Here is an 18,036-nt window from a genome sequence, read left to right as displayed (position 1 = left end):
AAAAAATGTCATTGATAGGTCCTAGTTAATTTCATTGTTTTTATGAACTTCTTAATGACTTAATGAATACGCAGGCTAAAAATGCAATAATGTCTACGAATGACAAAAACACGTACAAAACAAAAAGGACAAACTGTGTAACCAGTTTACAGTTTAAAGGAAGTATTGCTAAGTTATGTCGTTTAAAAGCTATACAATAATTTTTTTTATTACTGCAGACTCAATTGTTTAAAACTTTTGCAACTTTTATTATTCTTTAGTTGGCATTATTGAAGTCGAATTTAAAGTCATTACCATTGTTTAGTTTAATCTGAAAATCTCCAATATATTACAAACACGACATGTAGTTGCTTCCCTTATCTCAAACATTCGAATAACTAAAAAGATTTTGAACTGCGTTTCTTGAAATCTAATTTATTATCTCTCAATTTTTGTAGCATGTGTTTCGATGTTGGCACTCAGTGTATACACTCACCTCAAACTTTGCCCCAGGGATATTTTGAAACTCTATCTCACAGCAGCCATTTCATTCACTTTGGGTTTCCCCATCAATGAGACAGACAACAATGAGAACATCGGGCCGTGACGTCACGAGCTGATAAAAATCGCAAGGCTTTGTTTATATTCTTTTCTCTCTTTCTATTGGAGACGTCTGCTTCTTTTTGTTTCCGTCTGGCAAGGAATTCCCGGCTTTTTCTTGGAGTAAGCAGTTTATAGTGTCAACGGTAGTTTACATTCTCTTGAATGAAATCATTCGTTACGATGGATGCATTCAGTTTCTTCAATGAGTAAATCTAATCCCGTTTGATTATTTGTGGCAAAGCAGTTGTGTTGTTATAAAATAATCGCTTAGGTATATATACTAATCACAGGTGTACCCAAACGGTATCTTGGATAAGGAAGGAATACAAATAAAATGAAAAATAGGATAAATTAATGTAAAGAAACTAACTAAATCTTTATCACACAAGGATTATAAATCTAATCCAGTGATACCCAAACTACGAGCCGCGGGCCATATCCAGCTCGTGAAGCGAAACTTCTGTCCATAGAGCATACAGATGCTCGGTTCCTTGACATTTTTTTTTGTTTGCGGTAAAGTGGCTCGTGAGTTGCGTGTCAGAAATGGCACCACTGAGCTACTATGACTTTTATTTATTTTTTTTGCGCTTAGTTTTGATTTTTTTTTCTCTTATATAACTGTATCTATTTCTGTTTGATTCGCTCTGAGAAATCAATCAATGTTGTTTATTACTAATGATGCACAGGTGATGTGATCCTCTTTACGTTCACGGCTTATGTCAAAGGGTGGAGTCTGTTTACTCCCCCGTCCTTTCTGGAAATATCCGAAAGCAAAACATCAATATTACGTCACAAGGAGATTCCTTGTCAGGTCGTTCCATCAGCCGTGACATACTTTGGTTGAAATAGACTACCAGCCGCTTTACTGCACAAATACATAAAAATTGTTTAAAATCAAAACCAGTCTATTGATCGAGAGAGGTAGACGGTTTTATCTGCCGATCTAACAATGGAAAGATACGGTGACCCTAAGGTTTCGCCACAGCCCGGTGAGATATTTTTATAAGGTGTGATTCATGGGAAGTTTGTATGAGTCGGCTGCCCTGGAATGATTGACAATCCGAGCGTGCGCTAAGGTATCGATTCGCAGTACGCTATTCTTTGGAGCAGACGTCAGATTCGCATGGAGCATGTTCGTGTCTGCGTCTAATTAATAGGCATGATGTGAGTACCTTGTTCGACGTGATGAATATATTGGATCTTTATCACTAGCGATATGGTGGTAGTATTTTTATTTGGCTAGTGCCCCTTACATTGTGGAGCTTGAGAGTAACTGTGTTCAGTTCAACGAGTTTTTGTTGTTGTGTGAAACAGCTGGTTCGCAGTTTGTTCTAAAGGTTCATAGTTTGTGTTCTTTCTGTTCGGATTAATGTTTCATTTGGTTAAGGGTAAGCGTTTTCCACGTACTTCGGATAAGGTTTATTTTTATCTGATAAGGTAATGTAACATTTAGTGGAAGCGTTCTAATTCATCATGTCAGACGCGTGGATGCTAGCATGTAATAGATCACAAGCGGCGTCTCTTGTAGTTTACCCAAAGTGTAATTATGTAATAGTAAACTAATTTTATTTCCGGTGTTGTGGTTGATTCAAATGTGTTGCCCTCCTTAGAATTGTTCATTGTAAGAAACATGAAACTTTATTTAAAGTGAAACGTTTTTATAACAATGGAGACAATTCTTTTTCTTCATGAGTCAGCGGAATGATAACGCTGAGGTTTATGTTAAGACTTTTAACAGTAAGACTCTGTTTGGTCACATCTGCTGGCCACAGACGTTTATCATCAGATAGACACACATGTTTGTGTTGACCTGAATACCGCAGTTTCATATTCTGTTAGCTAACCATGGTTCTGGTGGACGGTAATAAAAATGTAAACATGAAGGCCTCCTGTTCCGATGGCGATTTGTCTCTGGCCAAACAGGCCTATGGCCTGGGGTCATCCCCGGGGAACAACAGGGACAGCGGAGTCGGGGCCTCAACAGCGTCGGACATTGAAGGTGTGGGCACTACGTGTTCAAGCTATGACAATGTGATGACGTATGGCTCGTCTACGGCTCTAGGGACGGGGTGTAAAAAAACAAAGAAACCCCCGGTGCCCTTGCCTAAAACTGTGTCCAGGAAACCTAAAACTGTCAATTTTAAAGAAGACGTGAATATTGTTCTCTCCGAGGCCAGATCTATTATGCAAACTGTTATTGAGGAAATGGACAATAAAGTCAGAGCGCCCAAAGCAGAGCAACAAGCTAGCCACATTGTTAGTGACTCAGAAAATGAGGCGATTGTTAAGACCCAAAATGAAACTGAGAAAATGGAAACTAAATTCCCTAATTCGTTCGTGGCCACGAAACGGACAGTCAATCTCCCGAGGTCACAGACCGCGCCCCAGACTTTTGGCCACCATGCTCACCAGTCCTCTGTGCTTTCCAACGCCTCCACTGACTCTGGCTCCAGTTCAGTAGCATCTGTGTTATGTGACTCTGAAGATGCCGTGACGTCATTTCAATCCACTGACAACAGTATTGATCACTTGGTCATTAACGGGCGCCAGCCTTTCAGGTCATCGGTCTGCTCCAATACGTCCTCTGCTTCTTCCCATTCGTCCAAGTCGTCGGTTACGTCACCGCTGCTCATCAAGACGACGCCTGAGCCCTGCAAAGTGGACTCGCCCATGTTATTGTCTCCATCCACGTCTTCACTGTCGTCGTCCTCGTCACACCATGCGGTGGAAGTAGAGAAACAACCACAGCCCGTACCCAAGGTACCGGAGTACAATTCCGTTGGAGCCACTTCGTGCGACAAATGCCCTGAGGGAAAGTGCCGGACTGTGTACCTTCACATAGCAGGCAGGTTTTATGTTATTTTGTTTGCTTGTTGTATATTTTAACGCACCACTTTGCCCCACTCATAAGCTAATCTTCCATTTCAAACGTAACATGTGTATTTGCTTTTTAAATACATGAGTTTAAAATTTATAAGAAGTATAAGAAATTGAATTAAAAGTGGTATTTTAAGACTAAAAGAGAACAAAGAAATTTAATATAAGACAAAAACAACTTTCTGATTTTTTATTTTTTTTTAATCACGTATCAATAGCCTTTTTTTTTTCTTTTTTTTTTTTTAAATTGGTATAACAAGGGACATAACCAACAAAATAGAACATTTAAAGCTCAGAAAAGTTACATTCGGTTATCTTTCTTTGATTCTTCAATTTAAAAAAGAAATCTTTCATAAGCTTCTTTGTTGTGATACCATTCTTAATTTAATATCTGAAGGAAACTTTTTTTTTTAAATCACCAAAAATACATGTTGACCCCATCATTCTTTGTTTTACAATTTTCCCGTCCTAAGTGAAACACCCATTTCAACAGGGTATCATCAAATTGGAATTTATCACATAGCTAATAGGATATTGGTGTTGGTACTGGATTTATCGACATTTATTCTTATAAATGATTCGTCCACAGTTCATTCTTTTTTTTTTTTATTCATCTTTCATCCTGGTTCTACCAATCATATTTCTCTATCTCTACCGTTCTTCTCTCTCTCTCTCTCTCTCTCTCTCTCTCTCTCTCTACTTCAAACTCTTCATCCCATTAAATTTGTGTACCTGTCCTCAATAACTCCTTGCTCTCTCTTTTTTTTTTCTCTCTCCCGCCCCCTTCCATCTCTCGTTCTATCACCCACACTTACTAGCTCATCTGTGTATGTCGATAGAACTCTAGACGAAATGCTGGCTACGTCCATAGATTAACATTATCAGACATCACGAGAGAAATCTGAAAGCGAAAGATTTTGTTTTCCATTGCAGACCGTAAAGCTAATCTGAAGCTAATCTTTTCCATTGAATACATAGCGAGAACATGTTGAAATGTAAACAATTATTTGTAAAAGTTGTAACCACTGTCAGTGGCAAGTATTTATTAGACGAAAGTTTAAATTTAGTTCACACAGCAAGTTGTTTGGTCTGTCTTATATATCTTATTAGTAGTCTAATTTATTTATTATTAGTGTCAGGAGGTGGATTCCTATTGAGTGAGAAGGCATTATTTGTATATTTTTTTAAAGAGAAAAAAAAATGGGGGCGGGGTATATGGCTAGCATTTTGATTGGAAGTGGAAAATAATAAAACAAGAAAATAAACGGATTTTTTTACACACACATGCACGGCCTATTGAATTAGGGTTGAAGTAAATGTTTCTGTGTATACGTTATGTATATATATTTTTTTTTTTTTTTTTTAAAGTTAACACTTTATCGGAAGTTCACCACTATTTAAAGTCAAATGAACTCTCCACTGGGAAGTCACCATATTTCTTTTGACTTGTCTTCAGAGCAGCCTACGGGAGATAGTCATTAACTTGGGTTGCCTTTGCTTAGCCTGAGGCTGTCCACTATGACTAGTCTGAATTCATTTGTTGGCCATTGGTAGCATCCACCAGCGTTCTCATTCTAGAGTCTAGAGCTTAGTAGACTGACAAGAACGTTGATTCCCTGGAAGTCTGGTCTTGATAAACATTTCCTTTTGCTACAGTATGATTACATGGACAGCGACCAATCCTCTCCTCTAAAAAAAAAAAAAAAAAAATATGTTCGTACTTCGAGTTACTGAGTAACATAATGATAATACAGTTTTATGTTGGGTTTAGAAGATACGAGAAGTCTAAATCGGGTTAAGTTGATATTGGTATTATTGATTTCGAGGTAGGAATCGCTTTCATCGTCATTAATTGCGAGGTGAATGTACCGGCAGCTTGGCTTATTGGCCAGTCTTGTTGAGATAGCTCTAATTTGTTCTCGCAGCTCACACCTTGTTCCTGTTTTCACTGACTTAGCTGCTCACGTGACCCGATGCCAGTATGTTGATGCCACTGTTGTGAGAGTAATTGATGTCATGCTTAGTCACCGAGTTACATTGGCATCGTTTGGTTTCACCACCCCAACCACCGCTGCCTGGATGTCTGTCTTCAGTGCTTGATGCTCTCTATTCAATGACTGACTTCTTTGACTCTCAAACGTGTTCATATGCTAAGCATCATGGTGTGTTCACATTTTTGTCGTTCCCATTGTTTGAGACAGTGGAGTGTTGTTCTGAAACATGTTCACTAAAAGCTGATATGACTGACTCGCTTGTGAAAATGGGTTGCTAAACCTATCGATGTTTCACTTTATCTTGTATAGTTCTCTTGCAGGTAGTTTGATCTGACTATTCTAAATACTGGGCAAGTTGGTCAAGGCACTAGACTATGTACTGAAGCCCCCAACGTGTTTCGTTTTTTTTTTTATCTCTTACACCTAATCCTAACTGGAGCATATAGACCTTAGTAAAACTCTAAATCTCAATGAATGTAAATCACTCGTTTTACACATGAATTGTATTGAACATTTGTATTCCTGATTAAACCCAGGTAGCATTGTACAAACCTGACTACACAGCTGTTTTATTTGTAACGTAATACTAGGCAAATGTTTATGGCTAAACACGGAATTAACATTAGGCACTAATCCTAGACATTGTTATTTTTACAAATTTGAAACTCCACAAAAAATTAAACACATTTTCATGCTTTTCGACTGCCAAGAAAAAACAACAACAACCTTTTAATGAAACATTGCTGTTAAAAGCGTACTCCCATTTCTAGTCAATGATAATGATACATTATTATTTTAGACATGCTTAAGTTTGTATAACTTAAGTATGGCATAAATATTTAATATAGTTGTGTGTTGTTGTTTTTAAATTATTTTTAAAGATGTATTTCGACACATTATTTGTTTGTTTCAAATGGGTAGCGACAAAAAGAAGGCAAATGTATTAAGCATTACAGTTTTAGGATGCTGAGATTGGTTACATCACAATTATGATAAAACTCGGCTTCTTGAATCTTGATCTAACGTAATAATACTGTATTAGTTTTGAGGAAGTGTTTTAGCCATATGTACCCTCATAGGACCAAAGCAGCCCCCAATCTAGCTAGTCAATTCAAAGCTTGTGTTTATCTTGCTGTATTAATTAATATGGCTGACACGGATCGGATCATGTAGGCCTAGCTGTTTGATGCTCGCGTTTCCTGATTCCCCCTAGGTTTTCATTTCTCCCCCGCTGACTGGGTACCCCCCCCCTCTCTTTCCTAAGTGGGTTGGAAGGAAAGGATGTGCAGCTCTATTCCTGATGTATATCTTTTATTGGAAAGATAACTTTTTCATGACAACATTTCCACTTGCTTTGCGTGTGAGCGTGTTTTCATTTGGACATCCACGAGTTGTTCACTTTGGTTCGGAGTCTGTGTGTGTGTACTGATAGTTTGTGAAAACTTTTCCCTTTGAGTTTCCTGTTTAGGTGTTGTTTTTTTTCTATTCGACTACACGAGACTTTGTTTTGAGCAGTTGATATAATGCGAACGTTGATTCAATGACTAACGACTTCTTAAAATTTTCACATAGATACTATCTATCTATCTATCTATCTATCTATATCTATCTATCTGTCTGTCTGTCTATCTGTCTGTCTGTCTATATATCTATATCTATCAGTCTATCTCCATCAATCTTTCAATCATTCATGTAGGCCAATGAGTATGCATATATGTATGTGTGAATCAAACGTGCAGTTATGAATGAAATTAACTATTAATTCTTACTGGAATAGACTGAAAGATACAAAATAATGTCTATTTGGATGTTATATATGTGGATCACTCCAATGTACAAGGGAGATCACTGTTCTTGTTGTATATGCAATCCGTGTTAGGAACTCAAAGACTATAAAGTTTTATTTATTTACTCTCTCTCTCTCTCTCTCTCTCTCTCTCTCTCTCTCTGACTCTCTCTCTCTTTCTCTTTTTCCGTTGTCATGCTGTATGGGCGTTATTTCCCTTTGGATTGCTTTTTCTGTTTGACATTGTCAGCAGGCGAGATTTCTGCTTTTTGCATTGTTTATTCATGCAGTAAACTAACAGATGCTTTGTGCCGATAAATGAAAGAGAAAAAAGAGTTAGGAAAACGATTTTTTTTAAAGTGAGGTGCACTGGTGAGATGAGAATATCTTGTAGGCCGCGATAACGGAATCACAAAATCTGTATTTCGCTGTACTCGTGGAGTTTTCAGAAGTTTCTTTTCTCACAGAGAGCGACTTTTAACACTTTTTGAATCATCTGTAGTCTAGAGCGCTTTCGGCTTTATATTTGGAATCCTCCATTTACAGTCATGTTGAAAAATTGAGAGAAGTCATGAGCGTAAGAATAAATGAAGGTGTGACTTAGGTGCATTGACTTGTCAGCCATCAATGAAGTTGTTTGGAAGTAATTCACATGCTTATTACTATACTGTCTCACTTATTCGCCCTGTTTACTGGTTCACTCATCACCCCCCCCCCCGTGTACTGTCTCAGTCGTTACCCCCAGTGCACGGTTTCACGAATCGTCGCATCTCTAAACTATAGTAACAAATTGTGAGAGCTAAGGTGGTAGAGAGTTATAAGATATTTTGGGTTAGAATAAATAACTCCCACTTCAATATAATAAGCCTTTTATATTGTTAATGTTCAAGCCTACATGATAAGCCCTACAATCGGTGTCCATTCATTGACAAAAAAGAAGCATTGAGTTACGTAAAAATATTTAGGATAAAAGTATAAGATAACACAGGAGCTCAAGTTGCAGAAGCCATCAACATTTTAATACAGATTTGTTTCTTGTAGGGATGCAGTAATAGGAGTTATCATTTTTATAAAAGGTCTAATTAGCAATTGACGTTATTTCTCAATGGGGGATAGCGGATAAACAAAACTATTTGTGAACCCGTGTGGACTTAGGGCTGGACCTTAAAAGATTTTCCGTGGACGTCATAAATGGATCAGCTCTTTGGCGAAGGGAAACAAAATGTTCATGATAACCAAATGCTAGCATTCCCGACTCGAAGTCAGGCCGCCCCTCGGGCACGAGGGAGGGGAGAGGTTGGTTAGTCACAAAAACAGTATCTGTGGGTGAGGTTTGGGAGGAACAAAGAAAAGACTTTTCTTTCTCATTCCAATGTTTTCCTCATTATTTTGTCACCAGAGTTACATTAGAGCCGAGCTCACGGTTGTTAAAATTGGAGAGATCACTCCCCCATTGCTCTCATTGTTGTGGTGCAGCAATACGTAGAGTAAATAGATCTAGACTTGTAGCCTCTTGATCAGAGTCGACCTCTTTCTTTTAGGGATGCAATACTTACTTCTGTCATGACACTATCAAATGTTTCATTGCTAATCTTTGTGTGTACATATCCTTTTGAACTAAACCCATTAAAATGTATACGTGATACACTGTATAGAGGCCTACATTGTTTATATGTGAGACGGTGTGTGTTAGGGTGAGTTTCGAGAAAGCGCACATCTAATGTTATTGCTATCTCATCAATGTTTACACTTTACATGTGGTTTTGGTTTTAGAACTGGGAGGCACATTTTACTATATCGATACATGCATCTTAATCGGGTGTTTTGGCAAATGTGCCTGTTTTTTTAAGTGTGTGAATCTTGATTAGAATAAGGCTTATCTTCGAGTCCGAATATTAATGAGGAACAGTGCAGTATTTCACGTGAATCTTGATAGTGAACGAATCCTTACTCTGACGAAAATGTACATATACATGTAGATCTATATATTTGTATGTCTAGGTATCGCTCACCTACCTACCCACCGTCTCAGTAGGCATGCCGCCATTAAGCTCAACACCCCCCCCCCTCTTCCCCCTTTTATTTTTGTATAAAGGGATGATTCTATGTTGCCTTATTCTATTTCTTTCTCTTACAAATCTCTTGAGTCCCATAATCAAAGGCACTTGTTTGAACATCTACCCGACACACACAAAGCTTGTGTTTTCACAAACGTAATCATTTGTTTGTAGCGTGGGAAGTTGTTTTTTTCCGAACTAACATTGCCTCTGTCTGTACTTCAGACTAGAACTTCCTATTTCTTTTATGTTGAAACTTTGTATTGGCATACAACATCAGGTCCTATATATATATATATGCATTATCTTGGAGTCTCTGAGTTGAATGTGTCGACTGGTCTGTCAAGCCTTGAAAGTAATGAAATCGGTTTTTTATCAGTACTTTACGACTTCACCAGTCTTACTGTTTAAGTGTTTAAAATTTATTTTTTTTTTTTTTAAATCTGGCGCTGTATTTAAAAAATTCTATAGAGCTAATATTGGAGTGTGTGTGTGTATTTGTGTCTAGACGTCAAGGAAACATTCCAATTCTACGGCTACGTTACGCTAGTACACACACACACACGCACGCTCGCACAGTCTTCCTTTTTGGAAATGACAAACATTTGTTAGCAGTGTGTGAGTGCCGTGGGATGTTGTTCTAGTGGCCAAATAATGTTCATTAATTGTAGACCTACGTACCTGAGCCAGCGGATTGTCTGGAGTTCTTCAGGCGTGTGGAGGACAGTGTTGGTTGTTTGATGGCCGAGTCACATTTCGTTGTTCAGTGTACAACCTCCTATTGGGCCCCAAGTTTTTCACACTGGACGTCTTATTAAGTGCTGTGTCTGAGAGAGAAAACATGCGATAACGTATTTGTTCCGGATATCTAGTCACTAGTCAACTTTCGATCTACTTTTCCAGTCTGGAATGAGTCACGTGATTTACTCGTGTTGCTTTAAAGGAATGAATTCAAAGGAACCTTTCTAGCGGTTTCGGAGTTAGTTTATTTGTGAGCTATTTTATAATTTAAAAACAAACAACTACTGAAACACTTATAATGCCATGAAAATAATTAGATCTCAGTTTGAAATAAATAGCTTGAGGTGTTAGCACCCGATTTGTCCATTTTTCATTTGTTTTACTTGAAAACATCTAAAACTCTAAAGATTATTTAAATAGTAATGTGATTTCAGATTTGATGGAGGTAGTACTATGAATCATTTCATCTTCAACTCATTACACAGGAACTTGTGTGTGTGTTCCTTCCTCTCTTTCACTCTTTCCACTTCAAGAAATGTCTTTGACAGGTGAACCCCTTCTGTGGCTCACCCATTTCCTCTCCCCCCCCCCACCCCCATGTTACTGTGTGCAGCCTTCAAACGAGCCAAAAAATATTCAGTGCAACCGCGAATTTTCCGCTGTGTAATGATAATGGCATCTTGATGCACATCTGCCGACTTTCTCTCTCTCACTCACTCTGTGTAATTCTCTCTCTCTCTCTCTCTCTCTTACTCTTGTTTCTTCGTTGTTCCCCTATTAACTATTATAACTCACAGGTTTCCATTTTTCCTCAGACCAAATGCTAATTCTAACTTTTCAGCTTTCAACCGAGCTGAGCGTCCAATCAACTTATACAAGTTGGTCTGGGTAAAGTAAAAAAAAGTCAATTCGATCAAGCAGTACTGCCCTCCCCCCGCTTTCTCAAAAGAAAGTAGTTTTTTTTTTTCTCTTTATTCTCTCCCCCAAGACCGGAAACTTTTTGAAAAGGACACAAGAATGGCTCAGCAGATGTTCCGTACATAAACTGTGTTGGGTGGCCACCATGAGCGGCTTGAGTATGACAACAAGTGATAGTTCTACGTCTTGTTTTCAGTGGAAGTAACACGGCCTTGGCGCTCGCTATAGTCACGGCAGCCTTTGGAATATGTGCTTTTGGGAAATTTCGCTGAAGGATTGATAGTAATATTCTTACTACTAGTATTTCTTAAACGGATTATACTCAAAAGATTTAGTGTTGTTTTGTAATCGGGTCAGAAGTGACTTTTAGTGTTGTGTCTGCGAGAAGGAAGGGGGGAGGTGAGAATGTCAACACGTGTTGTTGTTTTTCCCACGACGATCTCGCGGCTCGAGCCAGATTTTTTATTTCAATGGCTAGTGCGGCCCGGTACACAGCGAATGTTAAACACGTCGCCTCGGAGGTTACACATGCTTTTAGGTGTGGGAAAAATACTTTGACGGCTGATGTTTCATTGAGCTCTAACTTGGTGCTGTAACACCAGAAAATACGCGTTCTCTTATTTATAGGCGCATGTAATATTGAGATCTATGTAATCATCACATAGTCACAATCGTGTAGCATTGGATGACAACAATAACGGCGCTACAATTGAAAACAGTACCTTTATTATACTCAGACCTTCTATGTTGATATTTGGGTCAATGATCGAAAACATTGTTTTATTCCCCCCTCACTCCCTTTTTGAAATGAAATAATTTACCTGACCAAGTTTTTTTTTTTTTTTGTTAACGTGTCAAAGACTTTCTTAAAAACCCGATTACACTTTTTTTTAAGTTATAAACATTATATTTAAAAAAAACAACAACAGGCTTCCGTGTACAATGCAATAGAAAGAAACCTTTTGAATGATGCAGCTCTAATGGGCTTATAAAGTATAGCATCATCCCACATTATTAGTTTGTTTTGTTTCTGTATTTTAGTTTGAAGGTATTTTGTATAAGACGTTGAACTACTGACATCTCTTATGTTATTAACAGAATGTTCCTACATGTTCAAAAGTTATTGACTTTCAGCAACTCCGGTTAACGTTTTAGTTATTTGTATATAGATGTGCCATAGTTTGTCCCTATTTGAAAGTCAACTTACGATAGCTTGAGAGTTTATAACCAAAGGTGATCAATGTAGAAATGTATTGAACGGTGCTCGCCTCTTGTTGTGTTGTTGTTGATTACTTCAACATCTGTGCTCATGTATGGCCATGATATCCGGCTGAACGGCGATCGAAAAAAAACAAAACAAACTCGCAGCTATGCAACTCTACGGGAACTCATTGTGCATTTCATGGTAGCTATGAGCACAGAGACTAGTGGTTTAATATCTGGGCTGGGTACCTTGTGATCATTGATTCTGTGTTCCTTATCTTCTTGATACTTGTGAGATATGGATAAGCAACACAACATGTTCTGTTATGTACCGTTTTCATGTGGATACAATTAATGGATTTAGCTGACGGCTACACTATGGCATTGATTGGAAAATGTGGGTAAATACAGTGTAAAGTCTTCAAAGTTTGTACCTAAGTAGTGGTCTGAGCCAAGAGAACGTACGCCATGGCCTTCTCCAGGAAGAAGAGCAGGAGTATGCTCCTTTTTTTCTCTAGGTCAAGGTCGTCGAGAAGGCGATCTGTATCAGGTAATTCATTTAATAATTAAAATTCCTTCATAACTAGTAATCATCTCACAGCAGACTTTTCTTAAGGTGTGTGTGTGTAAGTGTGTTGTTTCTTTACCGAGATAACCATTTGAAGATTTGAGATAACATTGACGAGTAGTTGCATTTTAGTACTGAAGCAAGATCAAACATTTTACATCCTCAACAAGTAAATATACATTGGATCAACACGTGATTACCATAATGTTCTTTCGAGTTTAAACCTAGAAGGGCTTAGGGATTTAAAAAAAATATTAACTAAAATGTTTTACAGGCCCAAATGTGAACGATTGTTTTAAAATATAAAAATAAGGCAATAAGCATATTTGATGTGCATTCACACATGTTCTGAAATGTGTAAAACCAACTAGGATTAACTTAGTTGTATGTATCCGACAATTGAGCTCCCACGTAAACGTACTTTTATATAGGCACAAACTTATTTCATTAATATCAAATCTCAAGGATTTAAAAACACAATTATTGCTTGTGGGTACAGTCCTAGCATGTCTAATGTAGGTACGTTCAAAGAAAGGGAGGAAACATCACAATCCAAAACAAAACAAAAAATGCTTTCATTTAGAATATATTTTAATGTCACTACATTAGCCATATCACTCCCGACCCACGTTTCTTTCTAATACATAGAGTGAGACCAAATTGGTTTCGTTATTGGCATTGATCCTAATTGGCGATGTGCTGTTTACATAGGATCTATTCAAACAAAAACATTCCACACAACAATATAGAACTGACACAACATGTATGGGTTAATGTAAAAAAAAACAAAAGCGTTGAAATAGACATACTTACTACACTAGTATCTTGATTAAGTTTGTATACGTTATTGTTATCTTTCAATTTATGTCAACAAAACCTTTTTTTTTTTCTATCCTCTCTATTACGCTTTGCATTCAAGAGGAACAACCCAGTGAAACTTTTATTTGAATTTATATTTATCGGTTAACGCCCTTATGTTGCGGCCATCATTTCGTGAAAGAAATAGCATGTATAGTTCTAGCCAAAATTAAATTAACGTCAGTGTCAGGTTTTTATAGATGTGGCACTAATTGTTTGATTTCCTATTACAGTTCATTGGCTTTATATGCTCTTAAATGGTCATGTCTTTTAATTATATCTCTTTTACTCTTAGCTCCCACTAACTCAGGGAAGTATCGTTAAGTTCTTCACTTCTCTCTCTCTCTCTTATTATATAATTTCGACCAGTTTCTTGCTTATTATATTGTTAGATATTGGTTGTCTTCAGTGTAATTGCATACTTTTGTGTTTGGGATGTTAATGAATCATAATATACCAAAATCAAATACTTTTGCCTAGTAAATTTGCTTGTGATGGTTCCAATGACTGCTCTGCAATTGTTTTGTTAGTGAGTTGGTCAAGATTTGTGATTGCTTTTCCTTTGTCCTTGTGTTTGTCCCGTCGTGACCTGTGTTCTTACTGGACTGCAGACGAACCGTTAAAGCCACGATCAGCAGACTTAGTGTTTGTGGTTTCCTCATTGATGTGTAGCTATCCGTCTGCCTCTCTCCTTAACATTGTAGTCGTGGTGACCAAGCTTTGGTTGGTTCCTATCCCACTATGTCTGTCTCACCCTCGACATGTGTTTTAAAGTAACGGGATGAGTACACCCCCACCCCCCTGTAACTACACCTCGCTGGCACAAAGCAAATCATCTCATTGAGGGCGCCCGGCAGTGCTCTCCAACCTCCCCCGGCTCACCCTCCGCCGCAGCTGTCGCATCCAATTCTCCAGAGCGTGTGAACGGTTCTGAAATGGTTTAAGGACTTGGTGGTAGGGAATGCGAGTAGATGAGACATCTAACACACTCCGCACCTCGCCTCATTTTTATGGCTTTAGAAGAGTGTTTGGAATGTGTGAAGTAAATTGATAGCTTTCACATCTTAATTAGTCACATGCATATATTCTTCCATTTAAAAAAAGGAACCTTTACTAGAAGAGCATGTTTACAGTAATTAAACCTTCTTTTATTATACGGCAAAATGTTGTTGTTTTTTTCAGGGAGGGGGGCAGGACCGGCCTTAGACAATTGGGGGCCCTAGGCGAAGTGAATTCGGTAGCCCCTAATTAAAAAAAAAAATAAACTGCCAAAAAATACAATTGCGCAATTTATTATAAACCCTACACGTCTATATCGAAATCGACAAATAACAAATTCATATTTCGCAATTTTCGTACTAAATTATGTTTGAGAGCTGAGCCAACTTTCGCACTTTTCTCTCTGTTTTTTTAATCCTGCGGGAGGCACTAAGCGGCTGCCTAGTTTGCCTGTACCTAAGGCCGATCCTGGAGGGTGGAGGTCATCTATCGATTATATTTTTGTTGTTAGATGTGTGATATGTGAATGTAATTGTCATTTTATTCAGATATATTTCTTGTATTTCCATTGTTCAGCTCTTCTACCAACAATTACACGCAGACACAAAAGAAAACAATTATTTAGTTTAAAGTTTTAAAAATATTTTTTTTTTTCAAATCAATTGAAACAATGGAATGAATTAAAATCACGCCAATCCACGAATGGAGGTAGTCCTTTCAGTTGCCTCAGATAAATGCCATTCTTTTAACTGTTGTGGAAAATATAAAAAATAATAATAAATTCAGAATTCATCTTCACATAGTGTAGTCCATTGAAAATTGATTTGAAAGTGAACCATTTGGCTAGTCCAGCTTCATGATGATAATTTTTTTTTTTAAATTCTTAATTGATCATCTGTGTAATACGACTTTTTTTTTTTCAATCTAGATCTACTAAAAGCTTTTAAAATGTCAACATATGATAAGGATTATGGACTTCATAGTTATTTGTTGGTTATATCTTTCCATCTTGAAATGTTGTCATTCATCATTAATAAATCTGTAATTATGTTATAGTTATACAGACATGTATTTTTTTTTTAAATAATATTAACAATGTAACATCGCCAACACTTTTTTCAATGTGACCCTAGCATGCGTTACGGTGTGTTTCTGTACACTTTGGTGTTTATCAGAACATCCTTTTCTTTGTATGTGTACATTGCACAGCCTATTTGGTCTTTATCTGCGTCCCTATGTATCACTTGTCAAAAGCTCATTAATTTCAGGCGTATTCTGTTACAGAGGGAATGTCAAAGGGCATTAGGGGGCGGATGCTGGCTTTGGTTTGTCTAGTTGTCTACCATTAATTCGACTATGTGCTGCTCAAACAGCAACCAACTAAAATACTTACCAGAGACATTTGTTGAGAACATGTCTGACCAAAGTAAATTAAGAAACAAGAGAAAATTGAAGCTTTCTTTCTGAGGGACCCGAAACTTTTGGCGTTTCGTCCGGTGGATAGATTCTAGTTAGACCATACAGTTGAAACTATAACGCTGTGTTGTTGGTCTGGATAATGGCGGGAAACGGGTCAAGCTCCAATCGCAAAGACTCGGACAGCAGTGACTCCACACTAACAGAGTTAAAGGACGGTAGGAGAAATAAACATTGGCTGTTTCTTGTTTTCTTCTTTAAACTATTAAACACAATGTGACACTGAAATCTGCTATCGTTATTTTACTCTGATAATACTGACTAGATCGGAGTACAACCTTATTTAATTATTTTTTGTATTTTAATCGATTTTATGTTCATGAATAAATACTAACTAATAGATCTATATTTCTTTTCGGTGACATTATATCAAGACCTAAATTTTGTGAATGATAAGACGGTCAGAAATTGTACACTGATTCGATAAACTAGCATATTCCAGCAATTATTGGACAATGGAAGACATATTCTAATCCTAAATGAAAATAGTCTTAGATCTACTTTATAGCTGTGCATAATGTTTTTATGGCTTGAAGTTCAAAAGAGGCTATTAACTAACACTTAAGACGAAAATACTGTTTAATGACTCATCCGCGCTACACGTAACAATTAACTGGTAATCAGCAGGTCGAGTGCTATTGAAATGCTTTTGTTCCTTTCCCTCTAGATCAATGTTATTTTTTTACATTATATTAACTCTGTCTGGCTGGTAAAAAGTTGTATACGTTATTTATTTCTGCTACACCCATCATCGAATCAAGTTGAAACTTTGCACAAATATTCATTAGCATAGACAAAACATGAATCCATAAAGAAAAATAACCAATTAGTCAATTTATTACTGGTAATTTACTATTTTGTTTGAAACCAACAAGGGAAATTAATCCTTCAGTATTCACAAATATATGTCTAAATATGTATTGTTTTGTCCCCTTAGATAATTGTACACTTTATTTCTCTCACATCCATTCTCGGATAAAGTTGAAACTTTAAACAATTATTTATTGCACCTAACAAAACATGAATCAATTTTTTTAAATTGACTAATTAGTCTCTCTCTCTCTCTCTCTCCCTTCCTTTATTTTTTGTTTGATATCGAATAAGGGAAATAACTTCTACTTTCTTGAGTGGTATAACTTTATTTTTTAAACTCATTGATCAAAATATTTGTTATGAATTATATAGTTATTGACTGATCTCTTTTTTTTTTTTTAATCAAACTACAGTATTGCAGCTCACACCTGGCGGAGAAACACCGACATAAGTTTAGGAATGAGAGCAGAAACTTTGATTTTGAATTCAATCGCAGACTATCAGATCGATCAGATTTGTAATATGCATTGGGTTTTATTGCTAGATATAAGATTCTGAATCTTGACAAATGTCTCACCAGACCTAGAATATCTCACCAGAGCTAAGATGAACTCCAATTGGTGACAAGGCAGGGAGACCTAGGTCTCCCGTAGTGCCCTGGTAAGGAACTCCTCACCAGAGCTAGAATATCTCACCAGACCTACGTTCATGTCCTATATAACGTTTGCGCTTTGATTTGGCTGTCGCTAGGAGTCCTAACACAACTGACTTATTTAATATGCTCCAACACCTCTACACTGTAAAATCTAAATAGTACTGTCTTTATTGAGAATTTTTATAATTTTTTTGTTTGTTAATGTGTCCTGCATATTTGTTGTTTCTATGCTGTTTTAATGTCTTTTTTCTTCTTTTTGTCCTAGATGTATAGATTTATTATTGAAACTATATTTACAATAGCAGAAATAACACAAATGCAAAATTAAATATACGTTCTTATTCTAATTGCTATTACAAAACGACACAATTCAGAAGATTAATCATTCTTCTTATATTTTTTTTTCTAATATTATGAGGAGGATTTATAGTTCGCAAATACAGATGCTTTTTTTTTTTAATTCCTGATTGTGTGAAATGTTTCAACTATTAGAGTAAGATCAAAGTCAA

At 37.0% G+C, this 18,036-nt stretch overlaps 1 protein-coding gene across 6 annotated transcripts in view; it reads left to right on the top strand.

Moving 5' to 3' along the window:
• The window catches only part of LOC106077298 (membrane-associated guanylate kinase, WW and PDZ domain-containing protein 3-like), an 84,841-nt gene that overhangs the window by 23,741 nt on the left and 43,064 nt on the right, over nucleotides 1–18,036 (top strand). For 2 of the 6 annotated variants that reach the window (XM_056025330.1, XM_056025327.1), the window contains exon 1: nucleotides 1,203–3,427. The exons of 1 other annotated variant lie outside the window; for it this stretch is intronic. In XM_056025330.1, coding sequence (XP_055881305.1) covers nucleotides 2,428–3,427 — 1,000 coding nt within the window. In that variant the 5' untranslated portion in view covers nucleotides 1,203–2,427. Of the gene's footprint in view, nucleotides 1–1,202; nucleotides 3,428–10,195; nucleotides 11,238–12,053; nucleotides 12,709–15,905; nucleotides 16,218–18,036 lie in introns of those variants that run through there. 3 more of the 6 variants (XM_056025331.1, XM_056025329.1, XM_056025332.1) reach the window with 3 other exon arrangements.

The sequence above is a fragment of the Biomphalaria glabrata genome, chromosome 4, assembly GCF_947242115.1.
Source record: "Biomphalaria glabrata chromosome 4, xgBioGlab47.1, whole genome shotgun sequence".
Lineage (NCBI taxonomy): Eukaryota > Metazoa > Mollusca > Gastropoda > Planorbidae > Biomphalaria > Biomphalaria glabrata.
Note: the sequence above shows the minus strand (reverse complement) of the source record. Positions and strands in the feature narration are given on the sequence as shown.